We start from the raw sequence: 21,178 nt of genomic DNA on the forward strand, positions 1-21,178 counted from the left end.
ACTAAGAAAGGATTCCTCATTAGTCTCTGAAGACACCTTGGCAAATCTGATCAGGGTGTTGATATAATGTGCCAAGACCGTCACCTGGAGAAGCATTAGGAAGCCCAGGGTAAAATGTAATACTCTCAAGCAAATGGTATCTAAATATCTTTTGTAAACATGATGTGTTACTCTTATGTTTAATGTTATGATATTGCAAACAACTATAATGAAAATAAATACTGCAAGGACAACATGGAAACACAGTGAGTAATGCTGCTGTCTCACAAGATTCAGTATTCTGGGTTATACTCCTGCATCTAACCACTGTTCATGTGGAAACTGCACTTTCCACCCAGGTTTGGATATGTCCTCCTTCGATATCCCTAAAGAACTGATTGTTAGGTAAATTGGCCCTGTGTGAGTTGGCCCTATGATGGATTGGTGCCCTGGTCCCAGGCTGTTCCCTGCCTTCTGCCTTATATTCCTGAGATATGCTCTGAGACCCTGCAATAATAAAAAAGTGCAGGTTTTTACAGTATTAAGATATGGTATGTCATCAAAAACTACAAATGCTCTATCCAATATATAATCTATTACATTTAGAATTCCTTAAATTTCACAAAGTGGTTAACATAACCTTAGATGAATTTTGCAAATATTTCAATCAGAATTATACCCATCTGCTATATAATAAAATAATACTCTCTCTCTCTGGGTGTGTGTGCCTCCAGTCCCTCAGAGCAATCTGTTTGGTCAGTTACACTTTGGTTGCTCAGTTAAATGCAATTGAGATAGGAAGTGCCAAGCAAGAGAGGCTGAGACACAACACAAGAACAATGTAGGAGGAATGCTGAAAGTCCCCTGCAATGACAGGAAGTATTTGCTAGAATTCAAATGATGTTTTGTCATCATCCACCACTGGAGGTAGTCAAAAAACATGCAAGGTGCTTTAAAATTACACAGTCATGAGAAGCAAGCTTTGAGGGAACACGGTCAACACAGGAAAAGCAGGGAAAGACAGATTGAGAGAAATGGAATACCAAAGAAGGCGCAGGACAAACGCTTAGGGTGCGCTAGAAGCAAGAGATATCAAATATTTTTAAATTTATTCTATTACCTGTCATTAACAGGTAACCTAGCTAGTGACACAGAAAGCATTATTCTAAAATGTAAGCAGGTTTCATGTCTATAAATAGATTAGAATTAAAATATCAAATATATATCACCTAAAGGCAACAATGCTGCACAATATGATATAGCAAACTTTAAGACATGCAAGTATAGTGGGTCAACAATACTTCAATATAAATACTTATTAGGCTATCTAAAATATCTGTATATTCTACCACTAAATAAATATGTAATATACTTTAAACTGATCCTTTTTAATCTGGCAACCGAGAATGAACTCTGGAGGTATCGCATCACCTCATTCTGAAAATAGGCAAGGTGATGCTTACCTATCTTTACCCAAACATAGTTTACAAAGGCAGGCAGGCACTCTTTTGTAAAGTAAAAAAATCATATTTGGTTATGAAGTGCTTACAATTATAAGGGTAAAATGACAAATAAGTTGTTCTATCACTGGATTTTAGTAAACCAGACACCTCAAAGAAGAGGTTCTACAGAAAACAAGATTCAAAAAGCTGTGAACCTGAATTTTATTAAGTATTATATTGTTTTTGTTAGACTTTTGTTTATTTATACTAGGGTAAAAGGAAAAATATCTGTGAATGGGTTCTTAAAAATGAACAAAACCCACACCATAGTAAAGCACTATTTTACATTAGCACCCAGTCACCTAGTCATTTAGTCATCTTACAGGTGCTAGAATCTTCAAAGAATTCTGAGAGAAAAAGTCCATTGAGCTTAACAACCATTTTTCTCTGACATCTGCAAAATTGTATTAATAGAGTACTAGTATCACCAAAACTACTTATGAGGTGATCCTATTTATCTACTGTTCTCACAGTGAGGACACTATCCATGCCGTGTTTTCTTGCGCCGGAATTGAATGCAGCAGATAGCATCTACCTTACTAAGAAGTCTCTTCATTATTTTAACCCCTTCTCTTTTTGCTCAATGACAATTCAACTTCTTCAGCCTTTCCTTTCACAGCATATTTTGCACCTCTGGAATCAGTCTAGTAGTTCTTCCTTGGGTGTACAAAAGAACTCCTGTTTCCTCATTATAGTACTGAAGCACATTAACGTTCCAGAATAGTTCTGACACAAATATTACACAGTTTAAGCTTTGCCACCCCTGACCTTTTTATTATTCTGTACACTGTCTACATGTGGATAGTGGAAGGTCACTGTGACTGACTTCTTAATCTTTCTCATAAGGCACATTTTCAAATTTCAGACACTCCCTGTATTTATGCCATTATTCCAAAGATTTCCATTGCACAGGCATATATAACTTTACGTTTATTTATATTAAGATGAATTTCTACATATCTAGCCAAGTCTAGATTCACTGCTTAATAAAAGAGCAATGTACAATTACATTTTAACAGTATCATTGCTTTAGTGAAATCTTGGGTGTCTAGGGTCATCTTAAGATTTCCCAAGTTATTAGCTACATTTTTATTCACGTAAACATGAGCTTCATGTCCATTTTCAAGTCCACTCAATCTGGAAAAAAAAATGTATGCTCATTCTGTATAAAAGAATGTCTGTTATATCTGTCCACTACGGACATCTGGGGATTTTTCTGGTATGCACCAAACAGTTTCAATTGCACCCCAGATAGTTTCAAGTGCACCCCAGATAGTCTAAAGTGCGCACCTGATACTTTTAACCGCACAGTAACTGAAAATGGGATTCATACCTATACATAATTTCTGATGCATATTAGTTCCGTTTTATAGTTCCACTTAGGAAAAATGGAAATTGGAGACTTTATACAAGTATACTTTCATCTTGATCTTAAACACAAAGACATAGCATTTGCTCTTGCAGTTTGTCATGGATACATTATTACTGAAAGGCATTTAAAACATACAGTACAAGCCAAAAGTTTGGACATACCTCCTCATTCAATGAGTTTTCTTTATTTTCATGACCATTTACAGCACTCCATCACTCTCCTTCTTGGTCAAATAGCCCTTACACAGCCTGGAGGTCTGTTTGGGGTTATTGTCCTGTTGAAAAATAAATGATCGTCCAACTAACCTGACTTCTGCACAACACAACTGCTGGTCCCAACCCCATTGATAAAGCAAGAAATTCCACTAAATAACCCTGATAAGGCACACCTGTGAAGTGAAAACCATTTCAGGTGACTACCTGTTGAATCTCATCGAGAGAATGCCAAGAGTGTGCAAAGCAGTAATCAGACCAAAGGGTGGCTATTTTGAAGAAACTAGAATATAAAACATGTTTTCAGTTATTTCACCTTTTTTTTGTTAAGTACATAACTCCACATGTGTTCATTCATAGTTTTGATGCCTTCAGTGAGAATCTACCAATGTAAATGGTCATGAAAATAAAGAAAACACATTGAATGAGGAGGTGTGTCCAAACTTTTGGTCTGTACTGTATATTGAAGTCTAAAGGTCTATTTTGTCGTAAGGTCTATAAGCAACATTGGGGAAATTATTGTGTTTATACAGCAACAATTGCAAAGCTCAGGTCAGCTTCATGGCTACTGATGGATGCACACAATATCAAAAAAATGGTTTGCATGTGAAGGAGGAAGATTTTCACCTGTGGTTCAAGGTTAAACCAAACTGGAAGATGTTTGTTTAGAAGACAGTACAGCCATCTTTCATATCATCTTAGATTAAACCTCTACAGAGTGGCAAACTTCTGCTAACAGCAGTAGACTTATTTGAAAATATGAATCAGATTACTGAGAAATACCTTGATGACATATACAGTTGAAATTGTACTGAGCATAAATGTCTTTATAGAGTGCCCACTCTTTTTGTGACATTTGTTGGCTATTTGGAAAAGTTGTAAGGCAAATATGATACCCCAAAAAGTTATAAAGCTGAATCTACTTGTGAACAAATATGAGTAAGGAATTTTCACAATATTCCTCTCTATTATTATGAATCTTTAGAAAGTGATTCACTACATTTAGCCGCTGTACTCTGTGTAGTGAATCTTAATTTTTCACTGGTAAAGGCCTGAGCCATCTTTACCAAAGAAGGATCTAAAAAGGCTGAAAAGGCAATACAGTATATGGAAACATCTGTTGAGGAAGGGACAAGATTTACAGTCTGTATCAGAATATGGTAAAGAAGACACTCGTAACCTGAAGTATTCCTGTTAAATTAAAACAGGGACTGAAAATACTGCTACATGTTGCCATATCTGTACTGCTGCAAGATTCTTCTGTAAAGTTTCCTGGTATCCTGGCCCTAACAGAGATCACTGGTCAAAGATACTTGTCACAAGGAAGGAAACTATCAAATGCACCTTTTTACTGGATTTGTTCACTTGTTCCTCTGAACTAGATGGATTGTTTTTGGTAGGTCCTGTCATCAACTTAGCAAGCAATGCCAAGACAGATGAATGATATTTCTTCATATGGTTAATGTGTCTCTTATCCAATGATTATGCTGTCTTTCACTGGTATGTTTGTGGTCAACAACACACAAAATGAACTGGATGCTTAAAAAGAAAATACTATCTCTTTGGGTATCACAGATAATGATGCATTGCTGACTGTTCAGAATGCTAAGACATCCTAATAACAAGTTTAATACATTATAGTAAACGTTACTTAATATTTCAATATTAATTCTAAAGCAACCATATTTTTTTCTATTTTAATAAACTAATGAGGCAAGCAGAAAACAAAACTGTTAACAATTTTAATAGCATAAACTGATAAAAAATCAACTATTTAAAATAAAACATGGAAATGCTAATAAATGGTTTTATGTCAAGAGTATGGTTATTATGAAAAGCCAATAATATATCCAAACTCTAATGCACAGTGGAAGCAAAACGGGTACAAGGGCTACAAATGGAATAAAAATTAAATATGTATATATATGTATATATATATATATATATATATATATATATATAAAAAGTAGAGTTGGCATTTTGGACTGCATACCATTCAGAGCTAGCGTGAAAGACCTTCCGTTTCAAGCCTTTACCCTTTACCTTGATGAGGCCAATGTTTTCTAGTGGAGGTTTGGGAAGGAGCAGAAATATCACAGCATTTCTCTCTTTAGTTGAAAATGTGTGACGCAAAAGAGATGAACAAGAAAGGGGAGGGAACACAACAAAAAGGAAAGAGAAGAAAAAAGGGAAGAGAGATAAAAGATAACAGCTGTGAGAAATGACACACAAGGTTGAAAGGGTAATAACTGAGGTATACAGAATATTGACATCATGGCTAGAGTGGCACAGACTGTTACAATCAATGCAGTGATCAACTTACCCATTTGTAATACATTTTTAAAAATCATTGCTTAAATTAAATACTTAGATGCAGTGATTAGGTGTGACCAAAGACTTTACTAAATACCTAAATGTAAACCTTTATTCAGCTTAATTCAGACTACCATGTTCATGCACACTGCTGCTTATACCTAAGAGGAAACAAAAGATAAAACTGACATTTTAACTAAGTGAACCCTAAATCATTGCTCTTTATCAATACAAGCTTGTTGTAGTCGGATGCTTAAAAAAAAAAAAGCTCTTCAGATAAAACGTAAATTTAATAACATTCTCAAAACTGCCTAATCCGCTTCTTGATTACAAGGAGTTGATGCCCATCTCAGCAGCACTGGGCATGAAGCATTAACCAACCCGATTCAGGATGCCTGTCCTTTACAGAGAGCACACACTCTCACCTGCAGTGCAAAAAATTGAAATCATCAATTAACCTGAAATGGCATCCCACAAACAACACCCAGTAAGGGATTCAAACCCAGGGTGACGGATCTGTGAGGAAGCAGTGCCTACCATTGTGCCACCTTGCTAACCCTCTCCAATAGGAAAGGAAATAGTCACTAAAACTGGAGACTTTTTCGTTTAGCATGAAGTTAAAACTTATGTACTGTGGGGAAGTAAACTTAATATTTACAAATAGCAGCCAAAACATTTGTAACAACAATACGGTCATTTAAAAAGGAATTGGGCCATCTCCTGCTACTTCAACAACTTGTACTGTATGTAACTTAGAATCTACCATACTAGCACCTGCAGTAGAAACGTGGAGAAAGGAAATTACCACAAGGAAGTCAGTCAATTCAAACCTTGTTGACAGAGATAAAAACCACTGTTTTGCACATTATCACAAAATGTTTCCTATATGATTGACTGGCCTGAGATGTGGTCACTGAGTGACTGTGCATGCTTAGTGCATGGTGGTGTGATCACCCTGGAAATAACCCTCCCTTACAGAAAAAATGTCCTGCAACATGGGAAGCAAGTGACAAGTCAGAAGCATTAAGGTATTAGCACTGACCAAGTCTCACAACTAGATGAGTAATCCAAGACTTTTTGTTAGGAAAATATACCCATATTACTGTCAGCACCTTTAACTGCTGGAAACAAACATTCAGGGCACTCAAGCACACTTTGCCGCACAAGTGTTCTGTCCTCTGTGACTGCATACCTCTTAGATGTAACATTTACAGCTGTTTTCCTGCTTAGCACAAAAATTAAGATCTTGGAATACAAGCCCCAGTCATGTTCTTCTTTGACTACAATATCCTCACTGTAATTCTGTGCTGACAACAGCTTTCCTCTTGCCCTTATTACCATGCTATGACAATTACAGCCACCAAGGGCTGTTCTACATTATACACCTGACCTTTAAATCCACTGGAAAGTTAACTGCTCAATAGTTTAAAAACAAATGTTTAAGTTATGTTTATTATTAATCTGCTTAATTAAAATAAGTGCAATGAAACAACTAATAAGAAACAAATAACTGCATTACAAATTAGGTAACTAATTTGCAGAAAGCAGTGCAAAATAATTAAAGAATAGTATTGTATAATAAGTGTGTAGCTCAACCGCTATCCTGGACCGTCTGTGGTCATCCCCCTCGCCCAATGCCATGTGTAGACGCCTAAGCATAAGACGATGTCAAGCACGAGTAAAACGCCGTCGAAAGAAATCTCTCACTCCAAAAGTTAATTTAAAAAATATTTAGTGAAAGTTAAAAGCAAATAATCCACACAAGAATAAAAGAAAAAATAGTTACACACGTAGAATAAAAGGCAAAAAAAGGAAAAATGTATCTTCTGTAAACTTAGCTTTTCTTGAGAAACTTTAGTTATTTCTATACTTAAGGATTCTTAATTTCTTCTTTTGTATGCCTTAAGTGTACGGTATAGCACTTAAATAAACAAGTTTTCTTCACGTGTTACTTCACACATTCAAAGAGCCCGTAGGCCTTCAAGCACGGTCACGTGCACAAGCACGGTTAAAACCGTATGCCTCTACACCTTACACATGGCAAGGCTGTCACTAACTGAAGAATAATGTTTACTCAAAGCTGTATACCAATATAATTGTACTTATGGGGGGTTATAGTTCATGCATTGTAATCTAGCAAGATATTTATGAATCTTATAGAACTAGGAAAATGGCTCTTACACCATGTGTTCCAGTTGTGAAAATAATAACATAACTTTACACATTTCTTGCTTAATTTGATCTGCATTATTTTAGAAAATGAATGCATTTTTTTTTAGATCTTATGTAATTTTATGATTTAAACATTGCATTAATATGATATTAAGTTTATTGCAAGAGCACTATGCATTTATTGTTTCATTTAAAGACCTTAGTGGAATATTTAATGTTCTGATTCTTTACTATGCTCCCCTAAATCTGTTGTTGCCTACTTTGATCTCGCTTTTTGTTAATTAAATGCTATTTGTTGTCATATCACCAACATACTATTGAACAAAGTATCTGTTGCTTTGTTAAGTGCTTAACCATAATACACTGTATGAAAATTCCAATAACTGTTAAATTAAAGCAAACATGCTCCTAATTTAAAAAATACTCATATTCAAGAGATTTACATTTGTGAGATAGTGAGATACCTGTTTCAGTTCTGTTTTTTTTTTTTTATAAGTTCAAACAATACTTCCTAAAATGTTTCAAAGAGCAGGGGAATTGGCTTATTCATAATCTAGTAGACAGCATGCTACAGTAGTTACCACTGTTTGCCAAACAACTACTTTAGTATACATAAAAAAATATGAGAATTAAAAGACAAAAGCCACTAAGGGAAACAGCTATTAAATACACATGAATTTATGTTAAGATTCATATAAAATTAATGAAATAATATCACAACTCAAAAAATGCTCAGAACATTACTTGTAATCTACTTATAACACACTCAGAATGCAAGCTCCCAAAATAAACAAATAAATAAAAAAAGAATAAAGCAAAGTCAACAGATTTTAGGCTTCAAAAAAAAAACCCAACATTTATACATGAATGTGTGCTTTTCATTTACAGTATAATATGTACAAAGAAAACATTAGTCAGAACACTACTCAGAATAATTCATGAAATCTTAGTGTATTGAAGTATTTTAGCCAACCAGACAGCATTACCAGAAGTTGCAAATTTCATTTAAAAATATTTAGTGCAATGTTAGAATTAAATGTTAAATATACTTTTAGTGGTAGGGTGTTTTACTGTGGTAGCCATTGTGGATGTAATGAGAAGTTAAGCAAAATGACACCTTTTATTAGCTAACTAAAGAAATTCTAAAATCAAGCTTTTGAGGCAACTCAGGCCCCTTTCCTTCAGGCAGCTTGTAATCAAAATTACAAACTGCCTGAAGAATGGGCCGGAGTTGCTTCCAAAGCTTGATACTAAAATCTTTAGTTAAGTAATAAAAGGTGTCATTTTGCTTGACTTCTCATTAAATACACTTTTAGAAATTTAGAATACTAAAGTATGTGAACACTGCATATTCCGTTTTACTACATCATCTGTATAGAAATGTGTATAATTTAAAGTGTTACTAAACCAACCAGAAAGGTTTGTGAAGAGATAAGAGCATAACAAAATACTTAAGTCACACTTTGTACTGTATTGTGAACAAAATACCTTATCGTTAATAAATAAAATCAGTAGAAAAGTTTAACTGTAAAACACTAGACAAACAATATGATCAAGGCTTTATCCTTTAAAAAGTACTGTATATTGTTATTTGGCAGCAACAATATTCAGAGGAAAAGTCTAACTATTCTAGAAGGTAAACAACAGACATTATAATGGAAAAAAAACAAAACACTGATGAAAACTGTTGCTACTCCATGCCAAGAAAATACCGCAACACTGAGTTGTTATTCGGGCAAACAAAAATAACAGAAAGAATTAATAAAATAATGCCTCTACCCACTAGCTGAACACATCCCAGTTTTAAGATGTTAGATGTTCATGCAAGCTGAGAGTTAGTAGACATCTACCATGTAATAAACGGACGGTAGTGCTTCTCCTTGTTGAAAGCAGTGAGAAATTGTTTAGTCTGCTTCAAGGGAGTAAGAGAGACAAGCTTATAACCTGAATACAAGCTAGGAGTTGAAAATAAATGCAGCTCTTTTGGGGATTTCGAAACACTTTTTCCTTACCTTCAGATTTACACAAGTGAAACTTAATGATCTAAAGGGGAAAATAAGATAAATGAAAAAATAAAACGAATAAAATCCAAAGAAAAATAATGATCACAACTATTAAAATCACAACACAATTTGGAGGGTAAATTTTAACAGCAGTCTTTAAATGATATCAAGGACTTTTGCCTGGAGAAAGGATTAAATCACCCAGTGTATTACGTTTTACAGAGATAAGAAAGCAAAACTGCTTATGCTTCTGTCCACTAATTATGGAGGCATGACAGTATTTTTAAGCAGCATTTATACCAGAAAGGAACACTGAAAAAGTTGAGCAAGAACAAAAAGAAATGCATGAGAAAGCACATAGTGTGTCAAAGGTAGGAGATGGGTAAAGAAGGATGGGTAATGATATCTGGTAGTACCATCTCTGTTTACATACAGAGACAATCAATGAAAGGTAGGAAATCCTTTAAAATGTGTATGGCCAATACTGGATGGAGGCAATTTAACACTACTCTTAATATGATCAGATACATAATGAACTCCAATTTGTTAATTTAGTTAGGTTTATAGTGTTTCTAATTGTGTTATATTTGTTTTGCTATACTACACTTATCATATTAAAAAAATCTTTCCAGTACATTAAACTAACTTTGAAGAGTGGTCACTAGCAGTTTGCATTAATCACTGCTCATATTTTTCTTGCATGTATTTGTCACCTCGTGCTTTTGTCTGTGAGCATTTGTTTTGTCACAACACAATCTGCATTAACTGGACACTCATTAAAAACAAGGATGGAACCTTGTAGATCCTAGTTGTTTACACTGCTATTGTTGCCAGGTTCTTATTATGATTATTATTATTATTTTTTTTTTTAATGTGTTTGGTTTTGCCCTTCTTACTTACATCAGTGGTTTTCAATTAGGTACCTGACTCTGTTTTAGAAACAGTAGAATCTTAATTATTGAAAAATTAGTAATCTGAAAAAATTAAGAAGAAAATAGCACATATTGTAACTGATTAAGACAATTTATATATGAGTTTTTTAGCTCAGTATTCAACAAAAGCAAAATAATGAGGGCATATCTCTGTAAAAGGTAACACTACGAATAAGCTATGAGCAATTTTTTTTTTTTTTTTAAAAGAGTATATAGCTGTAATTGAAAGTTATTGAAATTATCACAGATACAGAGCTGGGTCATGCAAATTTTATACAAATTTTTTTTCCTTACCCTAAATTAGGCCAATATACAGTATTATTACAGGCATAATTCTACAGTACTGGCCTTTTTTTAAAATTCCAGGCTGGTTCTACATTAACAGACATAATTTCAAAGGAAATAAAAATGAGATGTTTGAAGAGTCAACTAGTAACAAACATTTTTTCTCTGTAATTAGGTAACATCTTAGCCAGCTGTTTTTCATATCATTTAAACCACATTACTGAAGCTACCTTTTACAATTACATTAAGGAAATTTAAGAATATCAGCATGTACATCCATTAATTGACATTTATATTTATTACATCTCTTACACTACAGGAAACATGCAAAATTAAATGATTAATCACAAATAGTGAATGATTATGACTCTATGTAATAGAAACCAATATTAGAAATATGGGTAAATTATGCTTGGAAGAATAATGAAACCAATGTGTTCCTTATTAACTAATTATATTCTAATAAAAGCGCATTTATTAGCAAATATACTATATATATATATATATATATATATATATATATATATATATAAACATTAAATGATTCCTATTCCATTGCTCAGAATTTAAAATGTGTACTCATTTGATGGAAACAACTGTTGAAAAGTCCATTTAACCTTGTGAAATTATACTTTTTAGTGTATTACTTATCATTAAGTTAACATATTGTAATTAGTGTTAGCAAATTAGTGCTGCATGTCTTACCTGCATCATTTGGTAAGTGATGAAAAGGGGCTGGACAAAAGACCTGGGCAGCATAGTCTTCAAAGGTAGTAGGCTCTAAGTGATGCTGAACAATGGTTTCCAGATACCGTACCCTTTCCTCATAGCTGATGAACCAGTTAAGGGGAAATGAGATATAATCTTTTATGTCCTTTCATACTGCCTCTCAAATAAAAGAAAATTCAAGAATTATATATACATAATAAAATATGTATTAACCTTCTATAAGACTAACACAAATTTCATATAGTCAAAGAAAAAGCTCAATCACTATGGTAGAACATCTCTACAGTCCATTGTGTTTAAAAATGACTTACTTAAATTTACGAAGCTTGCTGTTTTGGCATAGTATGACGATAGTTCTGTGATGTTATTAATAAAAGCTGCTATATTCCAGAAGTAAAACGAGGAAGGAAGGAACTCTATACAAGAGAATATACAGTATATTTATTGATTCCAAGGGAAAATTCACTTAATTCATCAACAATATTGTATAAAGTTAATAACATAGTGTAAAACAGTGGAAACTAATATGCACAACTGTATAACTGAAACTATACACATAAAATAAACAGTGTACCTTTAATGTATTGTGTCTCTGAAGAAATATTTTCCCATGCCAATGAGTCTGGTATAATTGGCTAGAGTAAATACCAGCATGATTGGAACAACAAATGATACTAGCATGATTGGTGTATACACACACACACACACACACACACTTAATAAAAATACATACTATAAAGAAGACATACAGTAATAACAAGCCTTTCCATTACTTTCACTGTGCTTCAGGTGTTATTCAAAACAATTACAAATATCACTACATGAAAAGCTCAAAAGTATTTCACCATTTGCACGCAAATATCCTATTGGTATGGAGAACTGTACTGAAGAGACCGTAACCAAAACCAGTTAAAAGACCCGTGAGACGCAAACAATATCAAATAAGAGTACGGCCAGAAAAACACTCAAGTCGTGTAAAGGCACGTAGCACACACAGATCCTGTGCTCTCAGCACATATAAAGCATATAAGGACAATACGTTCTAGATGAAACGTCAATGACTAAGCAAAAAAGAAAGAGCAGTGCAGATAAAAGAGACCCAAAAGCACTGGAGACAAAAAAGGCAGATAAGAGATTATGAAAATAGTGGCACAATACACATGCAGAGAAAGGTAAAGAATATGAAAGCAGTAAAATTCAAAAGTATTGTAGCGTCCCAGCCAGGTTGAAGCCTGTTTTGTTTTAAGTTACTGTTAGGTCCGATTGAGGGAGGGCGGAGTACAGCACGGAAGACTGATGGCGGGGTATTGATTGATGCGGTAAGGGGTTTGGGGGGGTAAGGGGTTGCGAGACCCGGGAGATGAGGGGTTGGAGAGGGTGCTAGAAAGTTGTGTTTGGGGTTACCAAGTCAGTGATTGTTCAAGTAAAACTTTTGTGACACTTTATTACGTCAGTCGCTACAGTATCAAAAAAAAAAGATAGTAAAGATCGCATTAGTGCAAACAAAAGGAAATTAATCATCAGGACCAGGTGTAATTTAAAAAATAGCAGGACAAAGCGAGTCTTTTTGCCTTCGCATCATTCAATACACAAAATGTAGATTTACACAATAATGGACCATACACTATGAGAATCTGTGGTCCCGCAACAGTTAAAGCAACGACAAGTTTAATTTCAAAGAAAACACAATTCGGTCAGGTGTATATTTATGATAATGGAGAAGCGATGCAAATTTTAATAGGCGACAAGAAAGGTAATGTATATATTCTGAGAATAATATTACACACCAAAGGAGATCTTGATATGTCATTTGTATTAAAATGTTTACAGTCTCCCGTGAGAATAGCTTTTGCTATGACAATTAACAAATCACAGGGACAAACATTAGAAAAAGTCCAGATTATTTATTAGAGAAACAGAAACAATATTCACTCACGGGCAGTTATATGTTGCGTTGTCACAATGTGTCTCCAAAAAAAGAATCAAAATTCAATGCGATCTTGAAGAAAAGGTAATTCCAAATATTGTTTTTAATGAAGCTTTAAAGTAAAAGTGCAAATAAATTGAAACAATTACAAAGAAAAAAAAAAGCTTTTAAAATTGTATATCCGATTACCCGCTAGAGACAATTTAACTTGCTCCCAGCTCTTAAAACAATGACAAGCGACAAGCAAAACACGCAGCTCGCAGCAGATAATCCGACCACTTCTCCTTGCGTGTGTTCAGCCACCCTAACCCCCATCTTCACAACGTGAACAGCAGAGACACGAAGTGGCAAAAAGGACAGCGGCTGTACAGGCTTTAAAATGATCGACCTCCCTTCACAATGCGATCAGCGTTATAGTCCTGCGAGAAAGAGATTTAATGATGCCCGGGGCGGGAAATAAAGGACAAGTATTGTTTTTACAACGTCACACAGACAAGGCAGTGAGCCATCATTTAAAACAAGTCCACGGACATCTAACCTAGCAGTTGTTGGATTGCTTTTGGCAGACATGCACCATGTGCTCCCAGCTCTTTAAACAACAACATGTGACAAGCAGAACAGGCAGCTCGCCAGCAGCAGAAAGACAGCAGATGATCCAACAACATCTCCTTAGTGTGCGTTCTGCCGCCCCCCATTCACAACGTTAGCAGCGTTATACATCATGCGAGAAAGAGATGTAACCACGACCGGGACAGGAAATAATGCACAAGTATTGTTTTTACAAAAGTTTTTAAAAGTAAAAGTGAAAATAATGCATATGTAACAATTCCCATGAAAATAATCTCTTTAAATTGTATATCTGGTAAACCAAACACATTGAGCGAAGTGAGCAGGCGGCAGTGCCCCCTAGTGTGTGTGCATCCATTCATTTTGCAACCCATATCCTAACACAGGGTCACTGGAGTCTGCTGGAGCCAATCCCAGCCAGCACAGGTATAATTTATATATATATATATATATATATATATATATATATATATATATATATATATATATGTTATCAAATCACAGTCCAGACTCTTTTCGTGTGTAGCTCCTGGATGATAAAATATGCTGCCCATCTTCATTTAAAATTCTGACTTCCTCAATATGTATAAAAAGTGGTTGAAATATGAATTTCTGTCTAGGTGATATTAACTAGGGTGGCATGGTGGCACAGCGGTAGCACTGCTTTCTCGCAGTTGGGGACCAGGATATGCATGTTCTCCCCCACCTGTCTGTGTGGATTTCCTCTCACGGTCCAAAGACATGGTGGTTAGATTGATTGGCAGTGCTAAACTGGCCCTGGTGTGTGTGTTCAGTCTAAGATGGACTGCCGCCATGTCCAGGGTTTGTTCCAGCCTTGCATTCTATGCTAGTTCTTATAGGCTTAAGCATCCGACCCACGACCCAGGTCTTGATTAAGCAGGTTAGAAAATGATATGGATTTAGCTATGTTTTGCAACCAAGGAATTGCACCTAGGTTGTATTTTGTTCTGAGCTCTTCACTTATGATAATCAATTTTGTACCCTTGTTTTGTAACATTTGTTCCTAAACAGTCCCCAGACTGAGGTATACTTGATATGTTAACCTCTTTTATAAGTTACTTTAGATAAAAGAGTCTGCTAAGGAAATAAATGTACATGTAAATGAATAAACGCTTTGATGGACTGCACTGTCCTTCCAAGGCTGGTTAATGACTTGTGCCTTAAGTCAAGGAAAAATAACTGAATGAGCACTATGGAGTGCTTTCATTTAAGTCTACCATTCAGATTGTTTTGGTTAAAAAAGGTGTTACATTTCTTCAGGCTGAGCCTGTTTCTTATGTTCTGAATTGTGAAGACATGGACATGATTCTGTGATAGCTGTATTGCACTTTAATTAATTAACATTATTTCTGGGAACTGTATGAAAAGCCCTTTACAATTCATCTATCTGTCCCTCCCTTCGTGCTTAAGTTAAATGTAGGGCAGGGATGGGAAACTATTTTCACAATACCCACGACAGCCTAGTCAACTTCTAGAGCTCCTTTACCACAAGGCCAGGTCTAGCACTGCTCCAGATAACACTTGAGAGAGCTGAAGCCATAGTATGAGTAGCAGTGTCACTTATACAGAGCACACTAAAACTCTTACATGCATTACCATCTGCCATCATCTAGGGAATATTTCGATCCAATTGTCAAAATCCTTTTAACATGTGTGGGCTGCTATAATATTTTATTGATCACAAGGGGAAAGTGAAATATGCTACTTACAAAAACAGTTTTTATTTTTGGAAAAGCCTTGATGTGTCACAAAGCTGTTCCAACTTCCAATTTATCTTCTTCAAAGGTGCAACGCCAGGGGGAAAAAGAAAAAACAGAGAGAGAAGGGTAGAGTAGGTGCGGTCTAACTAAAGCATTACTTTTAAAAACTGATTTTTTCAACCGTGAAACTACAAAAATGCAGCAGGGAGGCACAAACAAAAATAAACATGACCTTGTCCATCTTGTACTCAATCTATTATCCTAGTTTGCATCAAGGCCCAGTTAGCTCATCTCTAATGCCAATATAACAAGATACATAAAAATCTTGTTTCTTGAGAGCCTTACCAATGACATCTACCTAACATATTTGAGCTCAAAAAACATGGATGATCTATTCTTCTTTTTAAAGAAAACTAAATTAAGAACGACCCGAAACACAAAATAGTTTACCCACAGATGTTATAAGGAAGCTAAACATATACAAGAGGTTGAAAGTCTCTTAAAACCTATATTAGGTAGTGATAGTTCCAGCATTAATATAACATTACACTAATTTTTAGACTAGGTTAGGTCAGAGAGAATGCAATGGTACAGCGCTTTGCCACACCCACCACACAATTATACAGCTTGGGATCCCAGTTGGTAACCCATCAGGCACACATGCAGTCCAGTCCCACCCTCGAGAAATGACCATCTATCTGCCGCAGCCAGGTGTTACATGGGCGGAGCCTTGGCCTGGTCCAGCCACTCGGGTCCTCAACAATGAGGATCCTGTGAAGCGGATCACCTTCGGGAAATCACGCCACATGGCTGTAACTGATGCTCATTCACAGTTCAGGTAACATGCTTAATTTGGGACTCTGTGACCAACCACCAGTTCAACACAAAGTCAAACCAGTGGTACCCAAGGATTCTTTGAAGAGACACAGTATCAAAGGAGTTTAGTCTTCGTCTCAGGTCACTGGATAGCGTCCATGTCTCACAACCATATAGCAAAACAGGAAGCACCAGGAGTCTAAGGACTTGGACCTTCATCTTTTTGCATAGATATCAGGAGCACTACACACCCTTTTCCAGTGACCTCAAGAACCCCCATGCTCTCCCAATCCATCTATACGGACTTCATAGGAAGAGTCACCAGAGACATGAATGTCACTTCCGAGATAAGTAAACTTCTTAATGAGGCCGACATTCTCTCCAATTACAGATACACTGCCGATGGCTGTGCCCAAGAGATCATTAAAGGCCTGGATCTTGAACCAACATCAGGACGTTTGGACTAAAGCACTTTTATTTGTGGATATTTAGAAAGCGGGTCTTTTGCTTTTAGGAGTTGTAAATGTGAATAGCTTACTGCACTTTAAGCAAACCTGTTTCTGTAATTTCTCCAACAAGAAAAGAGGGCTGCAATTATGACAATCTACATGACATTCTAGCACACACAAGGTTTCAATAACACTAACATTACTGGAAAAATACACTTGATAGTCACATTCAGAACATTATAATTATTAAGGTAGATTAAGGGGATGGGAAGACACATCCTGAAATCTTATCCTATTGATTTAGGTAGCTATGGGAGGTTAACTAGTGTATTAGGCATCAGTGGAAGTTTATAGTAGCTTAAAGTTTTATCTTTAGAGGTTTTGCAAGCAGAGTATTATTTTCTTTTTTCTCTATCAAGGAATATGGCTCTATACAACCTGCTGTGTGTGCTGGAAACAGCATCCTTCTTCCTCAGCACAAGCTATGCAAGAGACTGTTAAAATTCAAGCAGCAGGCAGCAGTATGCAATTATCAGGATAGAAGCCAACATGCTGGCTTGTAATTCATGTACCTCCTGAACTGATAAATCCGCTAAGCAAAATCACGCATCTTTTTTTTTTTTTCCCCTTTGTCTTTTTTTGTTTTGCTTTATTGAAAGTATCAAACTTTCTAAAATTATGTTTTAAACACAGTAGTTTTAACTGTATACTATAAAACATCAGTCAAAATTTGCCACCAAATACAATGTACTGATGATTTCTATTTGGAACACTAACACTTCTATTTGGAACACTTTAAATTTATTTAGATTTGATTTTATTCTTCTTTCATGCTATGCTGTTCAAAGTTAAGGCCTTGGTTTACAATATCTTTGGAGATACTAAATAACAACTGGTCATTATTACCACTGATTCAAAGCACTGAGCCCAGTCTCAACTTAGACTAGGTTATAATACGGGTATAAGCCAACAGGAGACACTTGTCTCATAAAAGCCCAAAAAGACAGAGATGTGCGCTTCAGTGCAGTATTGAAATCTTAACTCTTTTTGCATTGTCGAATCACTGTCCCCCGTGCATGTTCAAATTAAGTACAACCAGAAAAAGAAAGAAAAATTATGAAATGTCACCATTTTGGGTGGATTTAAAATATACCAACAACACTAAAAGCTTCAGTTAATAAATCAATCCTTTAAAAGATATTTATTTAATGAAAATGTCTTAACCTTAAGAAAGGTTGCCACTCAAATATACTTGACAGCATAGAAGAAATCATCTTGTGGGAAAATTCTAATCTTGACCATGTCCTCATTTAAAAAAAAAACAAACAGCTTTAAATAATTCTTAGTTTCAGGCTTTGATTACCATTGGACCTCTAATGAATTCACAGTAAATTTAAATCTTCAGTATTACAGATTAAAATACCTAAGATTTATGTTTACATATTTAGAATTCCTGCAGTGATTGTCCAAAAAAAAAAAAAAACATTGTTCATAATGTGTATAATTTTCAATTGATGGCATTTAAGATTGAGAAAATATGTTTATAAGTAAATTTTGCTTTTGATCTTGTAATTTGGCTTTTTATGTGAATTAAAAATAATTCCAAGCATTTCAGAATTTACTTTATCATCTACTAGTGTTACTTGCACCATGCAAAAGGAATAAAAAGACAAACTAATAAAACAACTTAATACGATAGTGTAATATCTGAAAACATTTGTACTGTCTGCTTACTCAGAGATAGAGTAAGTCCTTTATTTTCACATTTGTCCAGATAAATGATTGTTTACCATGTTCACAGCTATAAAGACACCAAGATCTGGCTGTTCTAACTAACAGAGTGAATTAGAATGTAGCTGTATTTTATGATTAATCCCAGTCCTTTAGCATCTCCTGTAACTAACATAATAAGGAAAGATGTAGGAATTAAAAGTACAAGTATAAATTATATAAAACTCACACTAACAAATTATTCTAAACAATTATCAGTTCAAAAACTCATGACTTTGACTTATTTTTCTGTCAAACAATACAAAGTGCAGTGATCAGAACTGCTGTCTCATAACTGAAGTTCATTTGAAATTCTAAATTGCCCCAGAAGGAGAGTGAGGGCCCACATAGGAGTGGGCAATCCAATAGATTTGCATCGGTCGCAAAAGAATGGATAGATGAAATGATAAACAAAAAAATGTTTTCCTTTCTTTTCATTTGTAATTATTGCTAACTTAGCTATTTCGCTTTTAACTAAAACTTCACTAGGTAATGTTTAAATATTAAATCAAAAATCAGAATATAACACAAAAACCCCGGTTAACTAAGCTTCAACAAGGTTTTATGGTTTTACCTACTTGTCTATACAACTATATTAAAAAGCAACATATACTGTACTATACCATAGTATTTCAGCAGAATCACACAAGTGATATCCATGCATAATCTCTCTATTTGTAATAGACAACATAGACTTATTTATTCTTTTTTTTTATTTTTTGTACCTTGTCAAAATAAAGTATCTTTTGAGAGAAACTTCACAGCTGCTAGTTTTTCCATGGTTAATAGAGTTCTTCAGTTCACAGCAGTCATTCTTGTATGGAAGAAAAAAGCTGGCTTTTGTGTATTACCAGAAACTAATTTTCTATTTGGCTGAAAAGGGAAAAAATGGGGCTATTGCTTTTCTCTCCTACTGAGCTTTTCATTATGTCTGATGTACTCAACTTGGGAGCTCTCTCAGGAAAAAGAAAAATTACATCTGAAGAGATATCAAAAATGAGCTTGTTAGCACATTAGAAGTGAAGTATCTTGGTGTGTCCCAGAAAAAAATCCCAGTGGCGTGTTAATTCACCACTCTGTACATGCTGGTACTGATAGCTTCCCAATTGATCATTCCTTTTTTTCACACTCTTGGTGCTTGCCAGGAAGGAAAAAGGCCCACAAGCCACTGGAGAACAACCTACTATCTAAATAAGCTGTTGCTTTTTGAGGACAGAACTTTGGTCTCCTTTCGAATAATAATATGTTCAAAAGTGATCTGAACCCAAAAAAGAGGCAAGGGATTTCAAACCTGTTCTCATTATAGTCTGCAGAAATGAGACAGATCTTGTTTAAAGTGATGGTCAACTTGTGAGAACTGTGGAAACGGTTAGTATACTAATCTATTTCCAAATACAGTGGATGCAGAATTTATTCAGACCCTTTCACTTTTTTCATTGTTATTTTGTAGCCTTATGCTAAAGTGATTTGAATTTGTTTTCCCCTCTTCTAGCAACACTCCATACCCCAGAATAAAAACAAAAGTAGGGTATTAGAAATTCATATAAATTTATTAAAAGTAATAAACTGAAATGCCACACTGACACAAGTATTCATATTCTTTGCGATGACATTCGAGTACAATGCATCCCATTGTATTTATCATCACTCAGATGTTTCTACACCTTGTCTGGAGTCCACCTGTGGTCAATTCAATTAAATTGGACATGATTAGGAAAGAAAGGTCCCACAACTGAGAATGTGTATCAGAAGAAAACCCAAGCTATGAAGTTGAAAGAATTGCCTGCAGAATTTACAGACGGAATTGGTCAAGGCACAGATTTGGGAAAGGCCACAAAAAATTCTGCAGCATTGAATGTTTCCAAAAGCATAGGAACCTCCAAATTTCTTAAATGGAAGAAGTACGGAAGTAGCTGTCTAGCCAAACTGAGTAACTGGAGGAGAAGGAATTTGTTAAGAAAACTGATCAAGAACCTGACGGTCACTCTGGCTGAGCTTGGGGGAGCCTGTATGGAGATGGGTAACAACAATCATCATTGCAACACTCCTTCAGTCGATGCTTTATTGCAGAGTGGCCAGATGGAAGACTCCCCCTGGTAAAAGACACATGAAAGTCTGCTTGGAGTTTGCAAAAGGGCAACAAAAGACACTGAGACTGTGAGAAATAAGATTCGCTGGTCCGATAAAACCAAGATTGAATCTTAACTCTACGTATAATGTCTAGAAGAAACCAGGCATCTCTCTCTCTCTCATCACCTGCACTGGCTGCTGAATGGAGGACAGTACAGAGATATAATTAATGAAAACCTGCTTGAGTGCACTCTGAACCTCAGACTGGACTGAAGGTTCACCTTCCGACAAGAAAATGACCCTAAGTAAAAAGCAAAAACAACAGAGGATAGGCTTCAGAATAACTTTGGGATTGTCCT

General features: G+C 35.3%; 1 protein-coding gene across 1 annotated transcript in view; it reads right to left on the reverse strand.

Moving 5' to 3' along the window:
• The window catches only part of ralgapa1 (Ral GTPase activating protein catalytic subunit alpha 1), a 239,692-nt gene that overhangs the window by 12,437 nt on the left and 206,077 nt on the right, over positions 1-21,178 (reverse strand). Inside the window, 2 exon segments of the mRNA XM_039741861.1 lie at positions 5,059-5,173; positions 11,476-11,600. Coding sequence (XP_039597795.1) covers positions 5,059-5,173; positions 11,476-11,600 — 240 coding nt within the window.

The sequence above is a fragment of the Polypterus senegalus genome, chromosome 18, assembly GCF_016835505.1.
Source record: "Polypterus senegalus isolate Bchr_013 chromosome 18, ASM1683550v1, whole genome shotgun sequence".
NCBI classification, from domain to species: Eukaryota; Metazoa; Chordata; class Cladistia; order Polypteriformes; family Polypteridae; genus Polypterus; species Polypterus senegalus.